The sequence below is a fragment of the Melospiza melodia genome, chromosome 13 (genome assembly GCF_035770615.1).
Source record: "Melospiza melodia melodia isolate bMelMel2 chromosome 13, bMelMel2.pri, whole genome shotgun sequence".
Taxonomy (NCBI): Eukaryota; Metazoa; Chordata; class Aves; order Passeriformes; family Passerellidae; genus Melospiza; species Melospiza melodia.
The window spans coordinates 3,058,372-3,086,219 of NC_086206.1; the positions used below are offsets into that span (position 1 = coordinate 3,058,372).

Below are 27,848 nucleotides of genomic sequence, written 5' to 3' on the forward strand. Positions count from 1 at the left end.
CCACGGCATCATCACTCCTGGCCAGAAGCAGGCCTTTCAAGTGCAGTTCTCCCCAAAGTGCGCGGGGATGTTCCAGACCACCCTGCTGTGCAGGTGAGAAACATCCAGCCCTTGCCAACTCATGTTTCTGACGGCTATCACTGGGCGATCACAGGGTGGAAAGGACCCCAGTAGGTCATCTGGTCCCACATGGCACAGGGTTGTGTCCAGAGGGCTCTGCAATAATTCCAGTGAGGGACACTCCACACCCTCTCTGGGCAACCTGGCACCTGCACAGGAAAGAAGTTCTTCCTCAGGTTCAGGTGGGATTCCCTGCTCAGGTTCTGCCCATTGCCTCTTGTCCTAATGCTGGGCACCACCAAGCATAGCCTGGTTCATCCCCCAACACCCTGCTTTCAGTCCCTCTGACTGGGATGGGGAGGTGGGCATGGAGTCAGGCAGCCCCAGAGAGGCGGCACAAACACCCACAGGAGCACAGAAAGATCATCATCTGGCCTTGGGAGGGAGACACTGGGAAAAGACGCTGTATGGAACATCACACTGCTGGAAGGTTGCAAAATCTGGGAGATCCAGGAACCAGCAAGTGCCCAGCTCTGCTTCCTTTGGAGACAAGCAAGGCCTGCTTCTCTGCCTGGAACCCTATGTGCTGGAGTTGGTCCCCAGGCACTTAACAGGTCATGGTCCTGCCCTTGCACCTCTGCAGCCTCCACGCAGCTTGTTTAATTTGCTGCATGCTGCTTGCACAGACAGAGGATGCAACACTGTGCAACTTGCTGTGCGAGTTGCAGAGCAACTGGCTGGGAATGTTTCTCTGGCTAATACCAGTCCCCTTCTTCCTAGAATTTCTAACCTGAATCCAGCTGAGAAGATGAGGCAGGTGACTGTGAAAGGCAGAGCCTTGGAGCAGAAGATTCTTGGTAGGGCAGACGGAGAAAGGCCAGGGAGCCAAGGATCAGGTGCCCTGGAAAGCAGCACCTGAGGGACAGCATTTGTGTCAGCTGGAGCTCCTGCAGGAGGCAGCAACATCGTGCCTTCTGCTGCTGCTGGTCTCCCAGCCTTCACCAGAGACCTCTGCAGCTACCCTTCCGAGCTCCAGTGAAGACCTCTAGCCAACCTTTAATCACCTACATAACTGTTTATTAGATTGATAATAATTTATTTTCAACAATTAATTCTTAATAAACAATTGTTAATACATGGTTAACCGTCAGCTTGTCTTGGTTGGAAAGACAGGTCTCTGCGGGACCTCTCTGGAATGGAAAATGTGACCTCCTTCTCTCCAAATTATTATCACTTTGAAATTAAGGGGCTTTCAGGCAAAGATATGGGAGAAGTTCTTTGCCAGTATGTACAACAAGGCAAACAAACAACAACGCTGGCAGCAACAACAAACAGAATCAGATACCCAAGCACAGCCTTCCTTCGGCTGCAGGCACTTTCCCTTTGGTGTAGTTCCAGTCACAGCTGGCAGGAAAGGGAGGCAAAGAATGAATAAAGCAATTACTACAGTAATTGAAATTAAGCTACAACAAGAAATGCACTGGAGAGCTCAAGCACTGTATGATCAATTCTGAAGAACTTATTGCTGCGAGGGAGTCTCTGCAGTAGCCAAATAGTGACTGGACAATGTTGAAGTTGTTCAAAGATAAAGAAGTGATGAGAAAACACCCTAGTGAGGGAAGAGCCCTAGCCCTTAGACCCTTTCAAAATATGCAAATACATTAGATTTAGTTCCCCAAAATACAGAGATGGAAATATCTTCTTGGAACAGTTGATCACCTCACCCACTGGGAGCCTTTGCTATCTCTACTGCAACTACCTCCAAAGTGGCTAAGATGCTATTAGAACAAATCATTCCCAGATATGCAAGAACTGAAAGAATGGACTCAGGTAAGGGAACACACTTGACTTCAAAAATTTTACGTTCTATGTGTGGTATTAGACATAAATTGGAAATTCCATACCCCGTGGCACCCTCAAAGCTCTGGATGTGTGGAGAGAATGAATGCTATCCTTAAGAACCATATTACCAAATTAATGATTGAAACCAGATTAGCATTATTACAGATCAGAACTGCTCCAAGAAAGGACATAGGAATTTCTCCCAATGAGATATTACTTGGGTTACCTAATCTGGGAAGGTAGAGCTGAAACTAATGACTTCCATCTCAGAAATTATTGCAGGCAATTACAGCTGGTGCTTTGAAGAGTTGTTTTTTCATAAGAGGTTTACCAAAGGGTGTCTTTTCATTAGCAGATGGTGTGACAAGGTGTTGATTAAAAGACCAATCAGGTGCACCTCTATCAGAATGGTGTATAAAAGAATGCATTTCTAATAAACTCAGGTATTAGCTATGCACTAAGAACCAGAGGAAGTAGCCTCACATGGAGAGGAAATTCAGGTTAGATTTTAGAAAAAAAAATTTCACTGTTCAGGAGTTCAGGCCTGGGAACAGGTTGGCCAGAGAGTGGGTGGAGTTGCCATCCCTGGAGCTGTTAAAGAGGCCTCTGGATCTGACCCTGGGAAATGGTTTAGTGGTTTAGTGTTTGCAGTGTCAGTGCTGGCCTGACGTTGAACTGATGGTCTTAAAGATCTCTTTCACCCCTGCCGCTTCTACAACTGCAAGCGCTTCCCGCCCGGCTGAGGGGAAGGCTCAGGGCTGTCCCGAGGCCAGGGGCGGCCGCGCCTGAGGGGCTCGGGCGGCGCTGCGGCTGCGGCGGCTCCTGAGGGGCCGGGCCGGGCTCTGCCCTCAGCTCCGCCAGATCGCAGCCCTCAAGCCGGCGGGGCCTCCGCTGTCCTTCAGCCCGACGATCGCAGCCCATCCCATCCCTCAGTCCGGCGATCCCAGCCCTCAGCCCGCAGATCCCATCCTCAGCCGGGCCGCGCTCGGCAGCGGGCACCCGCCTCGCCTCGGGGCTTGCCCGGAGCCACCCGCGCCACTGGACCACAGGTACTCGAGCCGTGCCCCATTTCCCCCCTCGAGACTCCCTAACCTTCCCACACAAGAATGCAGCTGCTGTTTCAGCAGTAGACTGTTGCCTTTCATGCCCCTCCCCTCTTTCTTATGTTCTTTCCCTTTTATATTTGGGCTGATCTGGAGTGCTTGCTAAGGCTTCAGAGTGGAGCTGTGATAATGAGCTGTAAATCACGCAGGGCTCATCTGAGGGAGGAGGGAGCTGAAATGGGCCAGGACAGCCCCAAGTCCTGTTCCACAGCGCAGCGTCCTCACGGCCCCAGCTGCTGCTCTGGGCTTTGGTTTCCACAGGAGGCCAACAAGGCGCACTTGTCCCCTCTGGGTTTGGTCCCTGGTTTCAAAGGAGAAGTCATGCCCAGGCTGGCTGCTCTGCTGGCCATGCCAGCCATGTGCTCTAGTGCTGCTGAGCACACGCCCTGACAGATCTGCGCTTCTCCAGGAGTGGTTTCTGAGGTTTGAAGCAATGTTACTGGGTTGTTTGCCATAACTGATGGAGAAGTTTCATATGCAACACTTGCCAGCTGTCTGTTGAGATAAATCTAGTTGCTTGTCTTTCCACCTTGCTCTGTGATGCAACAACTGAGGTGAGCTGTTTGCATCTAATTAATGCAGGCTGGCTTATAAACACTATTTTGTGTACCTTCTGTAGGTTGCAAAAGATCCAGGAAAAAGTCAAGATGTGTCCTTGTATACATACAGTTTTAAACCCCTTGTGCTTCCTACATTGTTTAATTGTAGAAACATGTATTAAATTAAACTCTTCTGAAAAGCAGTTAGCTCCAGAGTGAACTCATTTTTGCAGCCTTCCTTTTGTTTGCGTGGGTTTTTTCTTAGGCTGGCAGGGTGGTGGCAGTAGGACAAAAAGAGGTGAGGAAGGCTGGCAAGCTTTTCCTTGTTGTGGTAGGGTTGGATTTGTAGGAAAATGAAATGCGTGTCTGTTATTACTTCTGATAACTTCCCTGGCTGCAGGGAATGGAAGTCTCTCAATTCTCACTCTCTAAGGGAAGCAGCAAAGGAACGGGGGCAATCAGTAACTCCCAAGAGAAAGCAGGGCTGGCTGTCTTCATTAAGATGACAACGATTCTGCTTTGAGCCTTTGTCCACTCTCAAAAGCTGATAACCTGGTAGTTACAAAGGCAGGGCTATTATAAAATACTGTATTTTGCGCGAACGCGTGTGCGGCTCCCAGTCCGGCCAGCCAGAGGGGGAACTGCCGGCGCCTCCGCTGCATCCGAGATCAGCCGCCCTTGGCGTCGCGGCCTCGGGCTGGGCCGGATCGCGGGCTGGATTGTATGCGCTGGATGGGACGAGGAAAGGGACTGAGCACTTGCTGGGGGTTAATGTCGGTTCATTGAAGGATGGCAGGTACCGAGGGAGGGAGGGCGCCGACCAGCAAACCGGCCTGGAGCAAGGGGAGAGGCGAGGTTTTAAAGGCAAGGGACGGAGAAAGGAGGGAAACCCCGCTAGCAAATAGGAAAACATATAGGGAGATGCACAACATAACTGACATGCAAACATATCCAATAAACACAAGGTTAGAGAGGAGCCCCGGGAGCCCAGCCAATTACATCCCCCAAGGGGAAGAAGGTTCTCGAAAGCTGGGAGGAGTGGGGGGGGTGATTGACTGAGGCCAGGGAGGAGGAAAAGCTTACTTATATGGTAAAATAAGGGAGGGGAAGTTACATAACTTGAGCGATTGACAACTGAATGGGGCAGGGGTAACCGCAGTAACAGAACTGTCAGGAGAGCTGTGGCGGGAAAACTGGGGAGGGAAGAACCATTGTACAAGGACAAAAGGAGAATGATACATAAAATGGGGGAACGCAAGAGAAACTTAAAAACGCACTACAACATCATTTCCAAAGGAAAACTTTGCCATACAGGAATACATTAAACTGTGTGTGAGAGATGACAGAGTAAAAGCAGAAAATTGGGAAAAGTGCATTTTAGAAAAATGATGTAATTTATACTGCATATATTATAAACACTGCTAAGCTGAACGGAACTGAAAACACTTTTTCCTTGCTGTTGTAGAGCAAGAACAGAGATAAAACAAAAATGAACACTGAAAAGGTGCAGATAAGTCAGTGTGGTAAGATATCTAATATAATTTATCATTATAATCTGCATCAGTTTTACAAAGTTTTAGCAGACTTTAGAGATAGGCCTGTTGGGGGGTGGTGAGCAGTTGGGAAAATGTGCTTTTTCCTAGTTGCCAAATTTTGGATACTGTATTGGATATGCAAAGGGTACATCCAATGCCAAACCTACACACAGAGTAAAACACACCACCACAAATTCACTTTTTTTTTTAATTTGCTAATATTTATCCACATTTTTATTGTATTTTAACTTCTTTAAGAACCTTCAAACCTTGTAAGGGTTTACAGTAAACAATACCTTCTGTCACTGTTAGAAATAATTACCAAGTCAGTCTTTTAATGATAGCCCAAAGACTAAGAAGCAGATTTTCCAAGTCTGTTTTACCCACCCAGGGTTGTATGTAGGAGGCAGAGAATATTTTCTGTTACATCTCCAAGCACCTGGCTGAGGGCTGTGCTGCTGTGCTGCATGGTTTCTGTCTCCTGTAACTCAGTACCACACAGCAGCCTTGTGCTCTTGGGCTCTTTCCTTACTACTCCAGAGATTTTCAACTGCACTCTGAATTTTATTTGCACTCTGAATACTTTAAGGGCTCTGTATTATTTACACTTAACGCACCTTGCAGTTGTGAATTTAATATTTAGTAGTTTACATCAGACTTACTAAGAATTGCTAGTAATTAAAGGCCAGAAATATTACAAGGAGGCTGTTACTTTGCAAAGGAAATCATGCTCAGAGAACAAACTATGGACAGAAATATTTCTAGGTTTGTTGTTTGTGGCTGAATAGAAGTGGTGTGGCTCCATTTTGGCTCACTTTCCCCCCCCCTTTTTAAAATGCATGTACATACTACATTTTGGACAGGTTAGATTAGATTAATATCTAGAAAATATAACAATTGTAATGAAGTTTTTTGTGTTTGCTCCTAGATATGAAAACAGATCTGAACTTACTGCTTGAATGCCTTAAATATCAGATGGACTGCCCTCTGTCTCAGAAGGAGGCTTTGATCACTATCTATTCCATTTGCCAGCAAAACAGTAAGAAAGGCTTTTCCTTAGAACCAGTCATTTATGGTCACCAAATATGCCAAGAACTGGTGGGCACTGTAAAAATGTCTAGAGGACATAAGGCTTGAGGTGTTGGAGAACCTTAGAAGCCTTTCATTTTGCAGAGAAACAAAAGCAAAAGTTTCTGCTCTTTTTTCCTCTTGTAGGTGAAGCGAGCGAATACTTGCGAGAAATTGGTGGTTTGATGTTTATAAATGACCTTGCCAAGTCCAGCGCTCATTGCATCGTAAAGGAAGCAGCTTTATTTACACTGGGGATTATTATAGAGAGTAATGGTAATAAAAATAATCTTGTTTGTATTTCTGAGTGTGCTGTGGCTCCCTGTCATTACCTGTGCTCCTGCTTTGTCTCCATTTCCTTTTGGTCTCACAAAATGAAACTAGAAGCTTGTCAGCTGGAGCAGGGGCAGTGAGGGTGCCCCAGTTGCCCTGTCCACGCCTGGGTTTGATCAGTGCCTTGCTCCCCTGTGCACACAGAGTGTCTTTGAGTTTCCAGACACCTGCACTCCCCTCTCCCTCAGCAGCAAGTGTTCAATGGCTCCTGGATTGTTCCAAAGCTTGGTGTAGAACTCACTGCCAGGGGGAAGCCCTCAGGCACTTCATAGTCCTGCCCTGTCTCTGCTCCCCAGGTACTGGCCACAACTGAGACTTAACAATTTAGGATGATGAGTGGCTTACTTTAGCACTTAATGGTTTTCACTTTCTGTTTCCAGTGTATTGTCAACAGACTTTGTGTACTTCTGCACTGTTTGAAGACCTCATTTTATTTTTAATTAAAAAGGATTCTGGTGTGAACTTGAAAAGAATGTCTGTTTATGTCATCTTAGCTCTGGTGTCAAATAATAGTAAGTAAAAAAATGGGGTTTTTTCCTCTGTGTTACAACAACACTCCTTTTCTATTTGCCAATCTGCAGTCCAAAATTTGGCACAGTCAATAAGCAATGTTTTGGTGAAGTTAATTTATCAAGATGAATGTTTGCATGTAACTGAACCTGAATTGTCAAAATATGTCATTGTTCACTGGGATTTTCTTAAACAGCAGAAGGTGGTTTAGTTCTAAAAATACAGTTTGCAAATGGAAACCCATAGTTTCTGAGAGTGTCTAGAAAGAGAGACTAGAATAGAAGGAATAGAAAGGTTATTTACCAACATGTTGATATGATTTTGTATTTCCTTCTGGGGAGGATATGTGCTTGGGAAAGGGAATGTATGTATGTAAATTAAACTTGCTGTTAAGATTTTGTCTGCAATTGCATTTGTCTCTGGAGTCTTGTGTGTGTTCTCTTTTAGAAAATGGGCAAAGCTGTGTCAGAGACACAGGCTGCATCAGCCTGCTGCTGCAGTTGTTCAGGTAAACAGGGTTGCAATTCAAACAGATAATGGACTGGTTAGCAGCTGTGTTTCCTTGACTATTTGGGACTTGCTTGCATTGTCTTGAACAGAACAACTCTCTGCACGTCTGAGAAGAATGTGTCAGATGAAAACTCTGATCCCTGCTATCAGCTCTGGTGCTCGGTGTGCAGCACTCTCTGTGCCTGTGTCAACAACCCCCAGAACGGTAGGTGTTGCTCTGAAAATTGTGGAGCAAGTTCAGAGAGATTCTCCAAATCACTTTGGTTTCATTTTTACTGTTCAGCTGAAGTTGATTTCAATGATTGTGTTTTGATTTGGGGTAATTTGTTTTTACTTTTGCAGAAGATAATCAAAACATTTGCTGTTCAGTTTTTCCCCATGCCAAAGAGTGGCTGGAGAGTTGCACAGAGCCTGAGATAGTTCGTCCCATTTGCTCATTTCTTGGTCTCACAGTTGCAAATAACTGTAAGTGCAGCTCAAGCTTTACACAGTTTTGCATTTGATAAAAGGAAGTTTAATTAGAGAGATAAATGATTTTTTCTTTCTTGTCAATTTATCTCTAACAAAGTCATTTGCTGTTCTTCCGACTTTGACCACTGTATTCCACATCTTTACTTACACTATGCTGTGCTCATGTCCACAGCTAGCCACAGTCTGGTGACATTTCCTAGGGTCAGTAAAACTGTTTGGAGCTGTTCTGATTAAAAGTGTGTCTAAATTAAAGTCCTTATTACGTGACTGATTGGTAGAAGTCGGGCATGATGTCTGCCATTTGTGTGCACATACTAGGGTCATGTTTTCCTGTAACTATTTTATATGCAGTCACTGCATTCCTTTATGAGATTAATGTATATCCAGCTTCTGTTGTATAAGAAATGTAATGACTAACACATGCACAGAAAAACTCTAATGGACTTACTCAGTGAAATGCTAAAATAATTTGCAAACTCTGTCGCTTAAATCACATTTTTTGTTTTTTCCACCAAGCATATGTGCAGAAGTATTTTGCTTCTATTGGAGGATTGGATACATTAGCCAAAGTTCTCCTTGAGCTTATGCATGATTCTTGTTTGAGTCACTCCAGCATGAAACTTGCCGTGGTAGTAACAAAGACCCTGGATGCCTGTATTGCTAACAACTGTGAGTGGAAAGACATTTGTTATCTATGGTAATTTTAAAATGCAATTTTTAAAGTCTTGTGCTGGTGGTAAAGTTGCAGAAATGAATGCTTAAAGGCAGTTAAGTTATACACATCCCAGTGGATGTTGCAGTGTTTTTTAAAGCTCAGAGGTGTAAGTGGGGAGTGATTCAGTTCATCTGAGGTGGATTACTGTCCCATTGTTGCTAAAATAAATACAGTGAAATTTAAACTCAACTGAAAATTAAAAATTAAAAATAAGATGCTACAGCCTGTGCTGGGTAAGTAAAGCTGAGCTCTGGGCCTGGGTTTGACCAGTCATGGATCCTGGAGTTAGGCCTGTGCCTGAATAATAAATTGTGTAGCTTAAGGAAGCTTTAATCATTCAGAGGTGGAGCTGAACCAATGTGGTTTTTCTGCACAGCACACTCTGCTCTGGTTTGCTGGCTGGGTACTGCTCTGCTGATGAGGTTTGGTGTTTTCCACAGAAGGTTTGCAGAAACCTGTGATGCTGATCAACCTGTGCTGTGGCCATGGTTGGTGTATCTCCCACTTCTGCCATAAGAGCTTCAAATGGAAGTTCCCAAAAGTTGAAAAGCATCTTCCTGCACGAGTTGTGAGGGTAGTTTCAGCTCAGTTGGGTGTGACAGCACCAGGCCTCAGCGTGGATGGACCAGCAGGGGTGTTGCCAGTGCCAGGAAGGGCTTGCCCCCTGCTCTTTTATGGCAGATACTCTGTTGTTTTATTCAACTCTCTGTGGCTCCATGCTGGAGCTGATAAAGGAGAAACTCAGCAGGGATCTGCAAAAGCTGCACAGTGCAAAGCCCTCATCCATCAGATCTTCTGCCTCACCTCCATGGAGCACAGGCTGGGAGGACGGGCAGGGCTGCATTTGGGAGCAGCACAGGGGGCATGGGGCAATCTGAGCTGTTCCAGGTGGAGCAGGGCAGGGCTGAGCAGCCCAAGGCTTTGAGGGGTTTGTAGAGTTCAATTCCTGTACACTCGTGATCTCGTTTATTTTCCTTCCAATTGTTTTAACAAACAGCTGCCATGGGTGTTGTCTTGGCAAAGTATCACACTGTGTCAGAGTTGCTGAAGCTGCTGTCCAATGAGACACTGAGCACAGGAGAAAAAATCAGTATTATTCTAACAATTGGACACTGCACTGAAGTTTGTGGTAAGATTTGCTTTTTTTTTTCACTGTCAGCTTCTCCTAAATTCTCATCCCCTGACTCCCCCAGTGGTGTCACTTCATCAAGGCTGGGGCATGAGAGAGAGTTCTGTTAAATAATACAATGTCAGTATTTGGACAAAAAGTTTTCTATATTATTCCATTGTTAAATTTTAAAGCTTGTAAGCAGCAAGTGTCTTTAGTAGCTTTAAAAAAGTAGACTAAATATGCAAGAATTCAGAGCTGGGCTTAGGTGTCACAGGGAATAATTATTCCAGAGCTGGAAGCTGCTACAATGCAGACACAGCAAATGAGTTCTCTTGAGCTCTCTTTTGCATGGTCCTTGGCACATACAGCTTCTGTCCACTGCTTACAAGGCCAGTGCTATTTGTAAAAGCCATGGAAGTGCATTGGTTTCAGGACACAGAAGCAGCAGGTAGCCCTGAAATGTTCTTGTCATGTTCCTCAGGGCTTGTCCAAGCATATCTGGTACAAATACAGCACTTCAGTTGGTGTTTTGTGGTAGTGCAAGCAAAGAGAAAGGGAAATTCATTTGTACTTCTTTTTTTTTCTCATGTGTGTTTAGATAAACAAGATGAAGGCCTTATGTTCAAAAATCCTAGTTGATTTTCATCCTCTGAGTGCCAATGACATGTTCAATAATTAGCTCAATTGGTCATAAATTTGTTTTAACAGACATTTTTTCATTAAGAATTAGTGAAACAAGACTTAATGGAAAATGTCTTTTGAATCGAAAAATTATTTAAAAATTACTGAACAATTGTTTTAACAGAAAAAAGGTTTTTCTTAAAATGTCAACACTGTCAAAATAAAAATGTTAAATTTTTTTATTTCTTTTTTTGATTGAGTTTAAAGAAGAAAGAACTATGTTTAGCAAGTTATCAATTACATGAATACATATGCGAATGAGGTCACAATAAAAATTCAGCTAATTATATAATAAATGAGGAGGAACAGATTGGCTAGACCAGGATTAAACTACTAATTTGATTTTGCTCATTATAAACCTTGAGATTTTGATATTTCCTCATCTCAGGCCTCACAGAAATGTCACATATCTACTCCAAGAGCAGGTAATGGAAGAGAAGAAATATGGGAGTCATTATTCAAATGTTTTAGGCCACAATTAAATGAGCTTGGAACTCCATGGTATAATTTGTCTCAGTCATCCTTCAGTTTTCTTACAGCAATCTGAGTTCTGGTCAAATCATCCTGTGGGATGTTAACTCCTGCTGTCCCTGCAGCAGGCTCGGGTCTGGCATGCAAATCTCTCTTTCTACAGAAACTTGCAGAGAGCTGCCAGTATTGGCCCCTACAATTATTGTAAGGTTAAGGTGTGTGGGGCTGAAACCAAAGCTTTCCTTTACCATGTCCTGTTCTAGAAGAGAACCAGTGTGAGCTGCTTCAGAACAATGGTCTGCCACTTATGATTCAGGTATTGACAGAATCTCAGGACGAGGAACTCATCAAAGCTGCTACTTTTGTGCTGCAGAACTGCAAACAAATGAGTAAGCTTGCTGTTACTGCTTTAAAAATGAGAGTGATTGTTTCCATCTCTGTGTTCTGCTGATTCCCCAAGTGATTTTAACTGCAGCAGCTTTGTAATTCTGTGTACTCCAGAAGATGTTTGTTTTCTGCACAGAAAGTTGCTTTTTTGTCATCAAGAACTGACTTAGGCAGAAAAAAGAGAAGTAAAAATCCCAACAGTGTTGCAAAAATGCATTTGTGAAACCTCTCCATGTAGGGCCAGTTCTTCAAGTTTTCCCATCTATAAATTGTGTGGAAAATACAAACATTGTCATTTAACACCCAGTGGATGCTCTCTTCCTGGGGATGTACCACTAGAGGGAGAGAATAAACCAGGAGATAATCAAGCCCAAAATCACTGTGTCTACATTAATTTCTAATATTAAGAAATTTTGATCTTCTTTTTTCTAAAATAGGATGTATTTTTAGGTCCCCCCTCTCAGTTTTTTTATTACTTATCTGTACAATCCCTCCCATGAAACAGGGAGACCTTGTCCTGTAATCTCTAGAGTGTGGAAGGTGTGCAGTTGCTAATTAGGAAAAAACAGACAGATATCTACATTTCTGTGCTGCAAGCACAACTGAGAGGTTTGTGTAAGATTGAGGAGGTGTGGAGATTTGTAGTGTCCATTAATATGGAGTTGTTTTTTAAAAAAGCAGAGACTCATACTGGTGAAGAAGCCAGAGGTAATTCAATGAAAAAGCTTTTTTTTTTTTTTTCACAGCATCATTGTGAAAACTGTTTATAGGAGCTATAATTGCAAGTTCACCTCTTGTAACTGCAGCATATATTTCAAGTGTGTTAACATTTATGTATAAATTTAAGTTTTATAAAAATTGTTATTTTGCATTAAATTATTGGGGCTGTCCCTCAGTGTACTAAAATACAATAAATACTTTTAAAATGTTACTTGATAAAATTTTAAATATTAATCTTGTTTTATATTTTATAAAGCTGAACAGTTGTCTCTGAAATTATATGATAACTCACTAAATGTGAACAATGCAGAAGAATTGGATGTGCAAGTCAGAAATAGATGTCTGCAAGACTACTGGAAGAAAGCAAAAGAAATTTTACACAGAATAAGCTCAATTGAAAAACAGCACAATGAGGTTGGTCTGTTTACCAAAATAGTATAAAACTAATCACACCTTTCCAGAGTTTAAGGAGAAAGTGCAAGTAAATCCTTAAGATAATTTCCATGTGAGCAAAAAACCCAGGAAAAAACATTGGATTTGTGTGAAACTACAACCTGCAGCTTTTATCAGTATTGTAGATCAGACTGAGTTACAGGTGTGCAGAGAATGGAGGCATCTGTATTGTATGAAGTGCTCTTGTTTATTGTAACCCCAGATTTTCTACGAGATAGAAAAAGAAGTTGAATTAATTTTTAATTGCTGGACATTCAACCCTATAATTTTAATATTTGCATGCATGAAATGCTCAGGGTTGTATGGCTGTAGGAACTGATTGACAGATCTGCCCCAAAGGGTGGATATTATACATTCACTGGAATAACAGCATGACAAAGCCAGGGGCAGGGCTCAAACTCCCTCCTCTTGCAAAAAGCAAGAGCAGCACACCTTTCAGCTAAATACAGGATAACCCTTTTGGCCATGCTTCACATGGCTTCCATCTCTTCTTTCTCGTTCTGGAATGATTCTTCTGAAAAAAAAAAATCAGTTTTTTTTGGAGAGGACCTGTCTGCACTAAATGGGAAGGCATGAATTAGCATCTTCAGCTTTTAAAGGGAAACAACTGTTGTTGTGTATTTTCCAGGAAATCCATCTTTATTAAGATTTTGATACTGCAGCCACTTAACACTGATTTAAATTGCTGGGCTTTGAAACAGTGAATAATTCCCATTGATCTCAATGGAAACTTGAAGTTATCAGTGATGACTGCTCCCAAAGATCCTATTCCCCATTTTATCCCAGAAATGAACCATATTAAACTGACTTATTCAGTGTGGCTCTAGAATACTAGTGCTATACATAGAGAAATATGTGGACCTGACATAGCTGCCTTTATCACCCTATTTTAAGCATTCATAAATATTTACAGAAAGACTCTTCAGAAAGCACCAAAGTCAGTAGTTCAAGCAACAATCTCCTTTGTAAATCTGCAATTTCCTTTAACTGAGGGTTTTAGTGTGCTTTTCTTGCCTGTGTAATTTGCTGCAAATTGCCATTTAAGTATTTTCCTTTTCCTTTCCTTTCCTTCTGAATGCTTTAGTAGTAGAGGTAGGTAATGACTGAAGGAGGTGTGGAATGACAGATTTTTTTTTTCTCCCTTCTTTTCAAAATAATACATATTACATATAATAATTAAGGATGTTACTGTGCTGCCAGGTTGGTATGCTCTAATTTTATCCACTGGCAGTCTGGATTTCCTTTCAGACTTGAAGGATAATTTATTTTTTTATCTCTTTCAGGACATTATTGAGACTGGTAGAACAATGAAAGCTCTGCTTTCACAAATAAAAGACAAGAAACCAAGGATGGTAAAAGGTATATTCTTGTAAGGTGTAAGGATAAAGCCCCTAACTAACATACTCAAAACATTTGGGTGAATAGTCAGTGTATGCTGACAGGTGCTTGTTTTGCTTGAAGTTTGGAGTGGGAGGAAGCAAATGCAGGAAGTAATCCTTATCCAGCTGCTGAAAAATTAAGTGTTAAACTGGGAAATTTACCTGTGCACTACCATCTTCACTGCTCAAATTATTAAAAAAAAAGGTTTTATGGCTCTTTCTATGTAGTCCATAAAGTCTGATGCATTCCCTGTTTCTTACTTGATGTTTGAAGGAAATTCATCTCTTTCCATAGGTTTTCTAACACCACCTCAGTTGCCTCAATACTAGAATGACAACACTCTGAAGATTTCTTAATACCCCCAACCGTAGAGGTTTCCAGAATCTAAGAGTCTGTCAGCACTGGGAAGATGACTTCAAGTAGCATTCTAGATCTGCTTTTAGTAGATCTCTAAAGAAATTTTGTGGAATATCCCTGTGTGTGTCAGGTAACCACAATGCTTTACAATTACAGTTGCTTTAAGCATCAGTTATTCAGACAGTCCTTCTAGTGACTGTCCAGGAGGTTCTCAGTTTCTTCTGAAGTGCTCAGGCAAAGCAAGAATAGATGTAATTTTGCAGAAGAAATTTTCCTTTTCTCCCTCCCTCCCCACTCAAATCATTACCAGCCACTCAGACATGCTTTCCCCTCTGTGCTGTTTTATGTCCATTGCTGCATGGGAGGGCAAAGAGCTGAGACACAGGACTGAAGGGAACTGAATACAAAGTTGAGCCACTCAGACATAAAGACCAGAGCCTTTGCTTCTCCCTGCACTACAAGGCTGAACACCACTTCTTCCTGTGCAATAATCTCACTGTTTTAATTTAAGTGCACAATTTGAGACGCCTATGGGAAGGTGTGGCAGAATGGGAATCTAGAGCTTAGAGCAAGGCATTTTAAAAACCAACCTTCTCTGCTCTGCCTTACAGCCTGCTCCTTCAAAGGACATGTCAGAGTCCAGGTAACAGACCACACTGTAAGTATCATGTTTTTCTCGGGGTTTCTTTTCCTATATTTTCCAAAACAGTCCTGCAATTTCACTTCAGGCAGCACATCTGACAGCTGGCCCACAAGTTTCATGAAGGCCAAGAGAAATGGAGAGAAACTACATAAAAAGCTAATGACCAGGTATCCTGAGACCTCATGACCACCTTGTTCTTTTCCCCTGGTTGGCCTGAGTGCAGGTTTAGCTATTAGATATACAAATTTAACTATTTAGATAGCAAAACCAGATCAAACCTTAACGGTGTTTTGCTTTGCTTTGACCCTAGAGGACATTTGTTTTGACTCCACATTATTAAGCTTGTCTTGTTTCCAAACTGAAAAGTCCTGCTGAATCACAGTTCATCTACTTTCACTCAAGTAAAATCTCACTCCATGTCTCCTCTCCCAGGACTAACTCATCACTAGGTTTTAAACAATTATTATGGTAATAAAAATCATTCTCTTAACTCCTTAATTACATTACAGACATGGGAATGGTTTAGATTCTAACCTCTGTCATCAATTTACAGCTCAGATTCTTAAGAAAGCACCCTGAAGGAGATGATGCCTATTCCTCTCAGCTCAAGTATGTGTTGAATCCCAACTGTGCATTTAAAAGCTACTTACACCACTGAAGTATGAAAAGAACTGTATTTTCTTACTGACCCAGGCTTTGAAACTCCAGGTAAATTTGTGGTTGGATATGCTCTTGACACTAATGACTATTTCAGAGATTTAAATTGAGTTGGTAATGCAATATAGGTGCATTAGAAATGTTTGTGCTTCACTGTTTCATAATTCATAATTCCACTCCACAAGTCTCATGGCTCAGCCTTGCTGCAGGACATTCTGAACCCCCAGGATTGTTGAGCAGCATACAATCTGTGGCCCCATCTGAAAATAAAATAACTTGTAATTTGACTTTAATTGGATATTTGTCTGTCTTAGCTCAATCCTATGTTGCTCTTCTGTCACCAAGTCCTCAAAGCGGCCGTGCAGGCACTCTGTGGGAAGGTTTTCCACACACTTCTGGATAACGTGGCTGTAAGATCTCTCTTCCCTTATTCCATGACAGCTTCCTTAGGCTGCACAGAGTAGTTGACTTAGAAACATCATAAATTAATAGGGTTGGTCTTTTTTCCTGCCTTTGTTTTCAAAAGTACTTACTTAATTCTGGTTAACTCAGAAAGATTTTCATTTCTAAGTCTTTATACTAAGACAAACCAGTTCTGCTGAAGACACAATCAATCTGTGCTATTGCTCAGTAGCATGAAGGTGTATGCAGTAATTTAACAAACCTAAGTTCTTTAGAATATATAAACCTATATATTACAGATAAACTTGGAAAGAATATTAAAATCTCAAATTTACTGCAAGGAAACTTGCAACAGTTATGGTTCTAGTGGTTTTTTTTTATTACAATGCTGGGGATATAACTGAAAATCAGTCTTGCATTTCATTTGAAGATAGAGGTTGATAAATATTGTAAGTTATTTTTTTTCCTTTTAGCACATCTGTGTTCTGAATGTTATGAATAAGAAGCTTGACTAGGCCAATATTCAAGCAGCAATCAATTTATTATTTAATATGGTAAGGTATGAGCAATACAGCGCTGGGTACAGTGGGGGAAGTTTTCCCTCCAACTGCACATCGATAATTGATGGTTACAGGTATTTATAGGGGCACCCATCAGCTTTTTCAGCAGTTTCTATTTCCAATTTTTACTCATCAGCAATTTTTATTCCAAATTATTACATCACAATTCTATACACTATTGTGATTTTAATTTCTCAGGATGTATCTCAAAGGATTATCCCCAGATGGTGACGGTCCAGTTTCTGAAAGAAGAAAGATGAATCCCATCTGGTGGGGTCCAGCTCCCCAGATGTGTGTCCACCTTTTAATTGCAGAGACTCTAAATCTCATTACAGTGATGTCCAGCTTCCCTTTGGTCGAAACCATAAACCCTTGAGGTGATGTTCATCTTCTTTTCTCAAGCTGTTTTTTTTTGCTTCAATAAGGCATGAGATAAGCATATTTCCTTTCTATATATTCCAAAGCTATAGTTTCAAGGATACAAGTAATATTCTAAAATTATACTTCAAAAGGTTATTATTGCAGAGCTTTTTATTGATTAAATGCAGGCAAAAAGCAACATCTTTAACACTTTAATTCCAATGCTCCTAAATCATCTAGGGTTAATTTGCATACTAAAGATAGGTTCAAAGGCTTTTTTTCCATGCTTTAGTCTCCTCAGTAATTATTAGAATTCACAGCTCTCCCATTGTCGGGGTCCACACATTTCGCATTCACAACTACACACATCGCCTGTTTGTACCTGACACGAAACACAGCTTTGTATTTCACATGAAAGAGAATGCCAAAGAGAAATACAGGATGTGATCATGTCAATCTTCCGGAGCACTAATTCCTGGCTGCTGATTCGGTGATAAACCATGACACCAGGGAATTAATTCTGCTCCTTGTGCGTCCCTAAGAACCAGAAGCTCCATCTTACTGCCCAGGACCTGCAGCTCGCCGATTCCCGCTTGCGCTATGCGCTGAGCACCAGCTGTTGAGCCCCTGGCTTTTTGCCGTCGCGGAGGAGCAGCCCGGCGCTGGGGGCAAGGGTCCGGCGACATGGAGCGCTGCCCCCGCGCAGCGCCACACTCCGGGCCCGGAGCGGGTTCCAGGGCTGGAACGCGGGGCTGAGGCCCGGCCGGCGTCACCGCCCCGGCCCGGCCCCGACAATGGGGCCGCCGTTGCCGGGGAACCGCGCCGCGGCCGCCGCGGCCGTGACGGCGCTGCCGCCTCAGTTGCCGCCGAGCGCGCTCTGGGCTGCTCGTTCGCAGCCTGGGGCTCGTGGGACGGCTTCATTAGCGATCCGCCAAGGGGCTTGTTCACAGAGATTGTCTCTGAGAGCGAGTCCTGACCGCGCAGAGCGTTGGTCTCTGCGAGCAAGGAGTCCTGACCGCGCAGAGCGTTGGTCTCTGCAGCGTGTACTGAATGTCGTTTGAAGGTAAAGATTGACTGAAGTTGTACTTTTTGGTTTTGTCACATCTGTGCTCTGAAAGAGAATGCCAAAGGGAAATACAGGATGTGATAATGCCAGTCCTCTGGCGCAGCAGTTCAGTGGCGTGTACAGCTAAATGGATGCACTATATGGTCGACTGATTGTGCTTTTTTTTCCACTGAAGAAGTGCAGAATTTCCTATATATACTAGTTTACACCTTTTTTTCCTATAGTGATTGCTTAAACTGCTTAAAGGTGAATGAGTTCTGTTCAAGTTTCAGTGGGTTGCAATGATCTAGTCATTAAAATTATTAGGGAGATGCCCCTGAATTAAGGTGCAAACGAGACCATATGCCAAAGTTAGTAGTCTGGATTTTATGTAACAGTAAATGTGAGGAAGAGAGAGAGAGAAATAGAGAAGGGCGTTGGGGAGGGGGAGAGAAATAGAGAGTGACAGATTAGGTAGAAAATAGAAAGTATCACCATTGCATGGATCTCACTGGCATACCATTAAATCCTCTTCTGGTCTTCTCTGTGGTGAGGTCTGGCAAAACATAGGACTCCAATGGATTCATGCAGATTTGGGCAAATTGGGACTGCCCAGGTACCTTCCTGGGCTGGGGCAAGTTGGACTCTATCTCTTGCTACTTTCAAATAATATAAAATTTTTAGCACCAGTATATCCTTTTGAGTCTGCCATGAATTGGGTTGTGGATTTTCAGATCTGCTGTGTTTCTCTGCATGCCATGCAGTCATTTGGTGCAAGGCCTCAGGAATGGCTCTGGGGGCACTCTGGAGGTCTCTGCTGGGTTGTGACACCCCCTCAGCTGCCCCTCATGGGAATGTCCCCTGGATGTGGCCTTCTGGGGCTGGGGGGTTTCAGAGCTGAGCCAGTTTGTCTGAGGGAGGATGGTGTCCTCTGCCCCTTACCAGAGGTTGTGCTACACACCCAGAATTTCCTCCTTCCCCCTCTGTTGATGGGAGGTTTGTGTGCCAGCCTGGCCTCAGCAGATGAGTCTGTGGTATGATTTCCCCAGCCTGAAGGCAGACACAGCTGATTTTCAGAACAGCTGCTGGGTTTGGCTTTGTTGTGGATACATTTTTCTCCTGTAGCCTTGTTTACTTCTCCCTAGACCTGAGATAACAGGACAATAGTGTCACCTTGATCTTGCCTCAAGTTCCCTTAGGTGGCTTACCTCACGGTCCCAAGTTCAGTCAGGAGGCATTTTCAGGGAAGGGTTGGCCTCATTGGTCACAGCTTCTTTATTCAGTTTTGTCAGAATGGGCAAAAAGTCCTTCCTAACAATATTTAAGCCATTAGCCATAACATTCCAGTCTCTCACAAGTCCTGTGAGGAACAGCTGAGAGAGCAGAGGTGGTTTAGCCTATAGAAGAGGAGGCCCACTCTAGCTATTTTTAAGTAATATTTAAGCTATAGCTTTCTCTGTTCAAACTATTATTAATGTTCAGATTTTTAGCTCCAGGTTTCAGTATGATCCATCCTTGAATTGCACAAGGTAGCCATATAGTTCAAATAAAGCCCAACTAGAGGCCTAACAATACTAGCCACTTATGCCAAACAAGCACTCAACTACTTTCAGATAATATAGCATTTTTAGCACCAGTATATGCCTTGAATCTGCCATGAATTGGGTTCTGGATTTTCAGAGTTCCATTCTTGCTCCTTCCAGTTTTGATGAGGCATTGTCTCATCTGTGACATCATCCATTCAAAATGGCGGCTGAATTGCCGAAGAAGACATCAACACCTCGTCTTTTGTCCAGGGAAATGCTGAAGTCTTTTAGTGTAAGTATCCACTGGAAACTCTCCTGGTGTGCCTGCTCTCCCTGCCCCTGCTGTCCAGCAGTGCTGTGAAGCTGCAGAGCCCCTCCCCAGCCCTTTGTGCCGTGCTGCTGTTGCTGGGGCTGTCCTGGTGCAGTAGGGAACACTGTGGGATCTGTCAGGGACAGCCCAGCGCCCTGCCTGGCTGTGCCAGCAGAGCCCAGTGAAACCAATGTACAGCTGAAGGCCTGAGCATGTGTTCTGTCCCTTTCCCTTTCCACAGGAATTCCTTCTGTCAGGCTGGGCACCACTCACCTGTGCTGCTCTGACCATCCTGCCCTTGGGCACCTGGGCGTGTGGGGGGGGTGGAAGCTCAAACTCTGCCCAAAGCCTTGAGAGCCACGGCTGGTCCCAGCTGGAAGAGCTCCCAAAGCAGCTGTTCCCTCCCAGCTCCTGGGTGGGCACAGATGCAGCCCTGCAGGCAGCACTGGATGGAGCCAGGGCCACAAAGGTCCCTTGCTGTCTGCAGCTCACTTGGCTGAAGATGCCCCACTGCTGAGGCTCTGCCAAGGAGATGCCTCTGTTTTCTTCTGTGGAGGGCTCTGTCAGCCCACACAGAGAAAACAACGGGGACAACTAAAACCTGGACACATTCCTGTGCACCTCACTCTTGGTACAGCTTTGTTTTCTTGCATCTCTTGGACTCATCCAGCAGCGATATCTCCTTGCTGTGAGTTCTGAGCGTTGTGCAGGGATGGAGTTCAGGCAGTTCTGAGAGCTCCTCCCCATTCTCTGGAAAGGTCACTGCCTCAATCCAATGAAACGTAAGAGGAAACAAATGCCCAAAGAGCAGAAACCCCCAACCATGTCCCATCCAGTCACGGAGAAGCTGATGGGACAGAGCCATATGGCTGGAGTATGTGTATTGCATGTCTTATTGACTGATGCTAAGTATTTCAGCAGGAGACTTCCAGGGCTTCCAGGACTGTCCTAGTGGCTGTGATCACAAGTTATTCACCAGTGCCACTTGTTCAAGAAAAGCCTTTCTGAACAAGCACATCTCTGAGGCTCTAGCTGGTGTATTTTTGCCTTTCAGCTGCTTCCCTCTAAGTTCCTGAGGGAGAAGTTTCTCAGCACAAAGAAGGAGGCCAGTCCTGAGAAGAGTATTCTGCCCAGAATTGGCCCATTTCTAGACAGGAGTGAGACTCGTCGAAAGGTAGCCTTTTACTGCTCTTGTCCTTTCTGTTTCACATGAAGTTTGAAGAGGGTGTGTGTTTGTGACAGGCTTGCCTCCAGCAAAATGCCTCAGTGTCCAGGTCCTGCTGTCATTGCAAGGTGCTGGGAGTGGTGGGCTGGGAGTCCTGATCTGCACTAAGCCAACACAAATACCCTCTGCTGGAGCTGCTGGGCTGTGCTGGAGTGCAGCTGCCATTGCTAAAACAATGGGAGGAAGGCTGGGGACACAAAGGCACAACATTGCCATTTGCCATTCTCCTGCTGAAGGAGCCACCTCTTGCTTTGGTGTGGTCACCATCAAATGCTCGGGGTCACAGAATTCCCTCCAGAGTGGCAGCGTTGGCCTTTGAAGGCTGAGGACCTGCAGGAATTACTTCAGATTGAACAAAACAAATTAATTGCATTAATGCTTTGGGCTGGAACAATGTGTTGGACCCTGACGGGGTGTTAGATTTTGCAGGCTGCCAGATGTAGAGGGGACTGGCCCTGGGCAGAGGGGAATGGATGTGCTTTGTCTGGATCAGTGCCTACTCAGAGGTGTGTTTAAAGCTGCTTTTCTGGCAGGGTTAGCTGGGTATAAAGCACAGTCCAAACAGGTAGGTGACTGAGGTGGGCTGTTGAGCAGGAAATTGGCAGCAAGAGACACAGAACACAATCCAGGTTAAGGATTGTCCTGGAGAGGAGCCTTGGGAACACCTCAGGGAAGGGCACAGCTAAGGGACAGTGTGCTGCAGCCACTCCCTTCAGCAGAATGTGTCTGCTGTGAAGTCACACAGGAGACCTGCTTGTGTCTCTGCAGTGACAGCAGTGTGGCTGGAGAAGGCAGACAAAGCAGGGCAGAGTTTTCTCCAAGCAATGTCTCTGCTCCAGAAGCATTTGCTGTTGTTGCCTCATCATTCCAGATGTGCCTCTACAATGGTATTAAATAAGATAGCAATAAATACAAGAAAGCACCCATTTAAAACACATGGATAAAGGAGATAACAACTCTACTTTTACCCAAGTCACTGAGAAAACAACTGAACCTTATCCTCATACAGCATTCACCTCACTTGTCTTTTTATTTTTGCCTTTCCCTCTGTTTGAAACACACTAATTTTTAAGTACAATCAAAGGGGACAAAATCATTGACGCAAAAGAAAATGGTTTATTAGTAACGATTCAGCTGAGCCAGGCGTGTCATCCTCCCCGTTAGCCAAGCACACACACACACCCTCTGAGAAAATGGCAATCTTTGTGTCCCCTTTGTACCCAGCTGGGGCGGTCCCTGTGCCCTTTGCCACTGGATGGGCACTCAGGAGCTTCCATTCTCTACTGAGCACCAACTTTTCTGTCCCCTCCCCTCTCATCCTACTTCCTTTCGGTCGGGTCTTAATCCCCGTCCCTCTCACTGCGACACCCAACAAACCAACCTGAACAAATCCAAACCACAAACAACACAGAACCAGCAATTCCATTCTTTTGCTTAATAACCTTTTGTCTTCAGCAAAATATCACCTCATCTCTCACACCTCCTCTGGTACTGTTCTCTTCTTACTGATGTCTAAGTTCTAGAGCAAAAAAGGTATTTGCAGTTGTGTGGGCCTGGGTTTTCCTCTCTCAGAGTAAAGGACATCCCAAAATTGTTTCCCATAGAGTCTCCTGTATATTCATGGGTTTTACTTACTCCATGAGTTCTCAGTCAGTGCCCCAGAGCTCTGTGACCGCATGGGCACAGGGCTGTGTTTTAAGAAAGTGCTGCCTGGCATTCTGGAGAAAGAAACCTGGAGAAATCCATGCCAAAAGAGCAGCTTGGCTTGAGCCTGCTCTGTGTGGCCCAGCAGCTGTGGATGAGCTCAGAGCAGAGGTGGGTGAGCCACTGTTTGCCCAGTGTGGGCTGGGCAGACGTGCTCCCCCAGAGTCTGTACTTCACTGGGGATCAGTGGAAGGGATCCTTGATGAACCTTCCTCCCAGCAGCTGAAGCTCTCCCTGCTCTCTCTCGCCTCTCCAGTCGTCAACAGGTGCCCTGAAACCGAGCTCGTTTGAGGTTTCCCCACCAGAGATGGTATTTGAGAACATTGTCGCTCATGAGGTTTATGAGATGGCGCTGTCTCTCATGAATAAGGACAAGGTAAGTGCTGGCACACGAGGCTTTAACGCTGTGCTGGAAGAGGAGAGTGCTGTCATTCCCCCAGTGTACAGCAAAGCAAGTTATCTGCTGCAGCACATGCAGAAGAAAATGTCTCAGCACCTTTGTTCTGCAAGATGGTGGAAATCTTCCTGTGCTGGGAATTGTCCCCAGATTTTGGCCATGTGTTGATGGTATCTATGCCAAAGGAGTTTCCTTCTCTGGAAAGCTCTGCACTGATAGGAATGTTGAGGGCTGTACAGTTCTTACCTGCTCTCATGCTTTGCCTCGAGTCTATACCACATCCTGTATCTTCTTGGTTAATCTTGGCTCCTGGTAGGAATCTCTGCCTCTCTCAGCCAGTTTGGCTCCCTCTGTGCAGCTCACAGCCAAAGCTCAGGGGCTGAGCCTTCTGCACTTTAGGCTGGAATCACTTCTCATTAATGGCATTGGCCCTGCAGGAACCGTGTTCTGCAAGAGCCCTGCAATCAGACTGATGGAATAGAAGCAGTGGGAGGCCTTTAGGTGCCACTTGAGGCTCCTGCTCAGCTTCATCCAGGTCTGCTCAGCTTTTCCAAAAGCAACACGGTGCTCTGCTTTCCCTTTGCAGAAGCACAGCACATCCAAAGCCATGTGCTCCTGGAGGTTTGCACCTTCATGTGAAGTAATTGTGATTGTTTTGCGGTTTCCCAAGAGAGCTGAGAGGGAAAAAGTTGTAAAAGGTCAGCAGTTGTGTTCCACTGTAAAGAGGACAACTCTTTACATTCTGAATTTCAGTCAGAGAAACATTTTCTCAAGTGAGGCTTGTGCCAAGAGTGGGCTGGTGGGAGGAGACAGGAGGGAGTCCAAATCATCTGGTTTAGACTTTTGGAGAGCATTTTGGTGCTCAAGGGTTGACGATATCAGTGTGCTAGAAAATGCGTGTGTGCTGTGCATGTAGTACCCCAGAGGGCCGAACCTGGCCTGCTGGCTGCAGGCAGGAATGCCCAGCAGCCCAGCTTGCCTGCACAGGCAGCAGGAAGCCCTGGAGAGCCAAGATTGGCTTTGCATACTGGAATACTGGAACCACACTGTCAGTCAGTGCTGGTCCTGTTTCTCCAGGCAGAAAATGCCTTTGAAGCCCAGAGTCAATAGGCACAGCCTGTCTGTGTTTCTGTCACTTTTGGCAAGCTGATTGCTTTCATGGTTTTATGATTCTTCCTTGCTGCTTTACTGCCCATTTAAATTCTCTTTGTCATCTCCTTGTTTTAGGGATTGTCTTGCTGTGTTCCTTTTTTTGCTTTTCAGGTTTGCTTTTATTCCCAGTAAGACCACAGTGTTTGGTCTCCTGTCTTGCTGCTCTGCCTGCCTGACTCTGTCCCCAGAAGGTCCTTACCCAACCCTGATCTGCTAGAAGGGAATTTCTCCCTTCCCCCACAGAAATGGGCTGGTTTGCTTTTAGGTAGCACATTCCCCCTCTGGAACATGACCACTTCATGGCTGTGTGCAGGCAGAAGCCAGCAGGCTTTTTGGCCTTGTTGAATATGCAGGTGACTTGGTTCAGGTGCTGTGTCTCCATCCTGCTGGTGCTGACCTGCTCGGCCCTTCCTTCCCAGCAGGCACTGCCCAACTGCCCCTGGCCAAAATGCTGGAGCCAGAGAGAAGGGGTTCAAGCTCAGCCTTGTGAATGATGTGCCTGTGCCTGCTCAGCTGAAAGTGCTTTGGGAAAGGCGCCAAGGAGGGATGTCACCAGGGCACGGACAGGGCTCCTCTCATCCTGTTTCCACAAGTGGCCAAGTCATCATTTCCTGTCTTTGCTGCAGTTTCCTCAGGTGGTGAAGGTCTCCATGGAGAGCTCACCTTACTTCCAGCTGGTGAGCTCCAACAACGCGTACCGTGTCGTGCTGCCGGGCGCCTCTGTCCCTGTGCGCGTCCGCTTCACCCCTGACGAGAGCAAGGTGAGGCTGGAGGGGCCAAAGCACACAATGATCTCCACAGCCATTGTTTTCCCTGCACTCTGGCTGCAGCCCATTGCGTGCTGTGAGCTGGGCTCCAGGCGTGGGCAGGCAGCCTGCAGCCAGTCACACCTTGGCACTGCTGGCAGGCACTGCAGCCAGGCCTGACAGGCTCTGCTTCCCCTCCCTGCACATTGCTGAGCATTGCCAAGGGAAGATGCACAGGAAAGAGGATGAAAATGACAGAGGGCTGTTGATAGATGTTGGGCCATCTCTAGGTCCAGTGGAAGGGGTTTCATTCTGATGGAAAACACCAGAGGAACAAAGAGGTCAGAGAGCTTTCCTCCTTCCTGGACTGCCAACAGCTTCCCTGCCTGCCCCTGGGCTGGAGCAAAGCCGGTGCTTTTTCACCCCTCTGTTGTGCAGCCTTGCAGCTGTGCTGTCCCAGAGCACAAGTGAGCCTGGCACAGCTGCAGGGCCAGGGCAGAGGATGTGCTGTGCCCGTGAGCCCGGCCTGGCACAGGCACACTGGGCCCTGGGTGCCCTTGGTCAGCAGGAGGTTGCTGAGCTGCAGGGCTCTTGGACACCTGCCTGAAGGAGCTGGTGTAGGGCAGGTACAACACCTGCAGGCAGAGCTGTGAGCCCAGAGCCCGTGGCAGTGACACTGCTGGGGCTCTGTCTTCATGCCTGTCCCTGTGCTTGCTCTGTCAGCTGGCACCCGTTCCATGCCAAAGGTGCTTTTGCGGGGAGGTTTGAACAGCAGTGCTGAGGCCCTGGCAAGTCTGATCTCAGTGCTGGGATCTGGAGGGTTCATGTTCTGATCTGGAGGCTTGTTCATACAGAAGGGTTGAAACAGAGAGAGGCCCTTTCCAACAGCATCCTGCTACCTCTTAGCACTGTTCTTCTCCTGACTTGGTTGGACAGGCAAAGTTAGAGGGGAGTTCTGAGCCAACTGATGTTTCTGCACCAGGCCACAGGTGCAGGATGTCTTTGGGTGCAGCTGTTTTCTCATCTTCCTTTTGCTGCTTGAACACTTTGTCCTATTCTCAGACAGTGGGAATATAGAAACCTAAAGAGCAATGTCCTGTGTTCCCCAGCTCCATGTTCCTTAGAAGGGACTTAGGAACTGTTTAACATAATTAAAATTTAGAGTAAAAATTATGGTGACCTAGGGTAGTTCTCCGTATGACCCAAGTGACACAAGAGCTTAATGCCACAGAGACAGGCTTTGCAAAGTGCACTTGTGTCTTTAAAATCTGACATATTAGTAGAACTTAGTGTTCATTTTAGAGTGGGATAGGTAAATTGATGCCCTTGAAGGGTTATAGAAATGGTTTTTCTTCTGCCATGGGGATGGCACTAAATGTCCTGTGCTGAGCCAGTTTTCTTTTCCTGCAGGATTATTCCCACGAGTTCGTCTGCGTCACTGCAAGGGAAAGGATCGTTGTGCCAATTGTGGCCATTGGTGCCCGAGCTGTGCTGGACTTCCCTGCCCAGCTGGACTTCTCCAAGTGTCCAGTCAAGCACAGCACCCAGCAGACTCTGCTGGTGCGCAATGTCGGTAACCTGAAAACTCGGTACCAGCTGAGCACCCAGAGGTGAGGCAGCTCATCTGTCCCTGTGCAAACACCTTTGGGTGAGAGCAGAGTTGGGAAAGAGCATTGCAGCTGCTGCCCTGCAGCCTGGCTGGAAGGGAGCAGCATGGATGGCATCTGCTCTTGCTTTCAGTGGCCTTTGGGCTTTCTCTGTCCCAAATTTCCTGGAGGGTGCTGGAACATGTTAGTAGCTGGCTTGCACCCTGCTGAGCACAAGCAGCTTCTGAAATGCCTACTCACTACTGTCAGCCAAATAGACCCATTCTCTGGGAGGACACAAGCACGTGGCTTTCCAGTGGTCCTCTCATGAGATGCCCAACATGAGCTGTGCTGCAGGCAGCCAGTGCAGTTCCTGTTACTTAAAGCTGATCTGATTACCCTTGTCAGCTGAGGGCATCAGTCACCTCTTCTGTTCCATGATGAACCTTTCAAAGACAGTTTAAAATTTCAAAAGATGATTTAAATCTCTGAATAAGGTTGTGCTTCTTCCATTGAGATTTCTTTTTAAATACTCTGAAGTTCCTGTGTTTCTGCTGTTTTTTCTTTTTGTTTTGTGTTAAATGTTTGCCAAAAGATCATGCATTCTTCATTGGGAACTTTGATGAAGGTTGAGCTCCTGTAATGCCTCTCCATATACCACATGCCCATAGGGACATGCACAGGTCTATAGGAAATAGGAGACATTTAGTGAATATGTGAAAAGCAATTGGGCTCATTTAGAAGGTAAAAGTATAGAATAACTTTTGCTGGAGGGGACCTCTGGAAATCATCTGAGCAGACACACTGCTCAAAGCAAGAGCAGTGTCTGGGGGTTGCAAGGTGCCCTTGGGAGATCTGGACCTGTCTTTAGATGCCACACAAGTAAACAAACATACCAATGGACCTAGTTAAAAAGCAGGTGAAAACAACCTATTAAAACCCCCTCCATACCTTATCTTTTCTGCCTGTCAGGTGCAGTAGTGATTCATTGAGAGGATGGATCTAAGAGGATGAGAAGTGTCTTAAGGAACAGCTCACAATTAACAGATAAAAGGCCAAAATTTAGCTTGCCAGCCCCATCTCTCAGCAGTGGTTTTCATTTGGTTATTACAGTGTCAGGGATGTCTCCTTCACAGCTCTTGTATCTGTGGGCTCAGGGAACAGCTTAGTGATGCTGGCTGAAATTCAGAGGAGTAGAGCTTGTGTCCTTGGGTCTTGGGGAGCCAGGTGTGTGTGAGAGATGAGTGCTACAGCAGGAACAGAGGAGTCTGGTGGGTACAGCCCAGGGA

At 45.1% G+C, this 27,848-nt stretch overlaps 2 protein-coding genes and 1 long non-coding RNA gene across 3 annotated transcripts in view; all 3 read left to right on the forward strand.

The window, feature by feature from the left end:
- Positions 1 to 5,033: 5,033 nt before the first annotated feature.
- Positions 5,034 to 12,497, forward strand: LOC134424491 (telomere repeats-binding bouquet formation protein 1-like). The gene is made up of 11 exons (XM_063168307.1): positions 5,034 to 5,067; positions 6,008 to 6,118; positions 6,295 to 6,423; positions 6,861 to 6,992; positions 7,438 to 7,498; positions 7,590 to 7,705; positions 7,843 to 7,965; positions 8,488 to 8,640; positions 9,684 to 9,815; positions 11,213 to 11,338; positions 12,313 to 12,497. The coding sequence occupies exons 1-11, from the start codon at positions 5,034 to 5,036 to the stop codon at positions 12,495 to 12,497; spliced, it is 1,302 nt and encodes a 433-aa protein (XP_063024377.1).
- A 7,164-nt stretch (positions 12,498 to 19,661) lies between these two features.
- LOC134424113 (uncharacterized) lies at positions 19,662 to 22,999 on the forward strand. Its single transcript, XR_010029340.1, has 3 exons — positions 19,662 to 19,731; positions 20,804 to 20,923; positions 22,935 to 22,999. It is a non-coding gene; the product is annotated as an uncharacterized LOC134424113 (long non-coding RNA).
- A 25-nt stretch (positions 23,000 to 23,024) lies between these two features.
- LOC134424492 (hydrocephalus-inducing protein-like) overlaps positions 23,025 to 27,848 on the forward strand; it is a 67,853-nt gene continuing 63,029 nt past the window's right edge. The window contains exons 1-3 of the mRNA XM_063168309.1: positions 23,025 to 23,054; positions 24,854 to 24,988; positions 26,384 to 26,583. Coding sequence (XP_063024379.1) covers positions 23,025 to 23,054; positions 24,854 to 24,988; positions 26,384 to 26,583 — 365 coding nt within the window. The remainder of the gene's footprint in view (positions 23,055 to 24,853; positions 24,989 to 26,383; positions 26,584 to 27,848) is intronic.

What these genes read in the sequence shown, in the direction of transcription:
- LOC134424491 (XM_063168307.1), top strand. Translation starts at nt 5,034, where the DNA reads ATGAACACTGAAAAGGTGCAGATAAGTCAGTGTG. An exon ending in AGCTCTGGTGTCAAATAATA is followed by an intron (nt 6,993 to 7,437) that starts GTAAGTAAAAAA and finishes GTTCTCTTTTAG; the next exon opens with AAAATGGGCAAAGCTGTGTC. An exon ending in TGCCTGTATTGCTAACAACT is followed by an intron (nt 8,641 to 9,683) that starts GTGAGTGGAAAG and finishes TTTAACAAACAG; the next exon opens with CTGCCATGGGTGTTGTCTTG.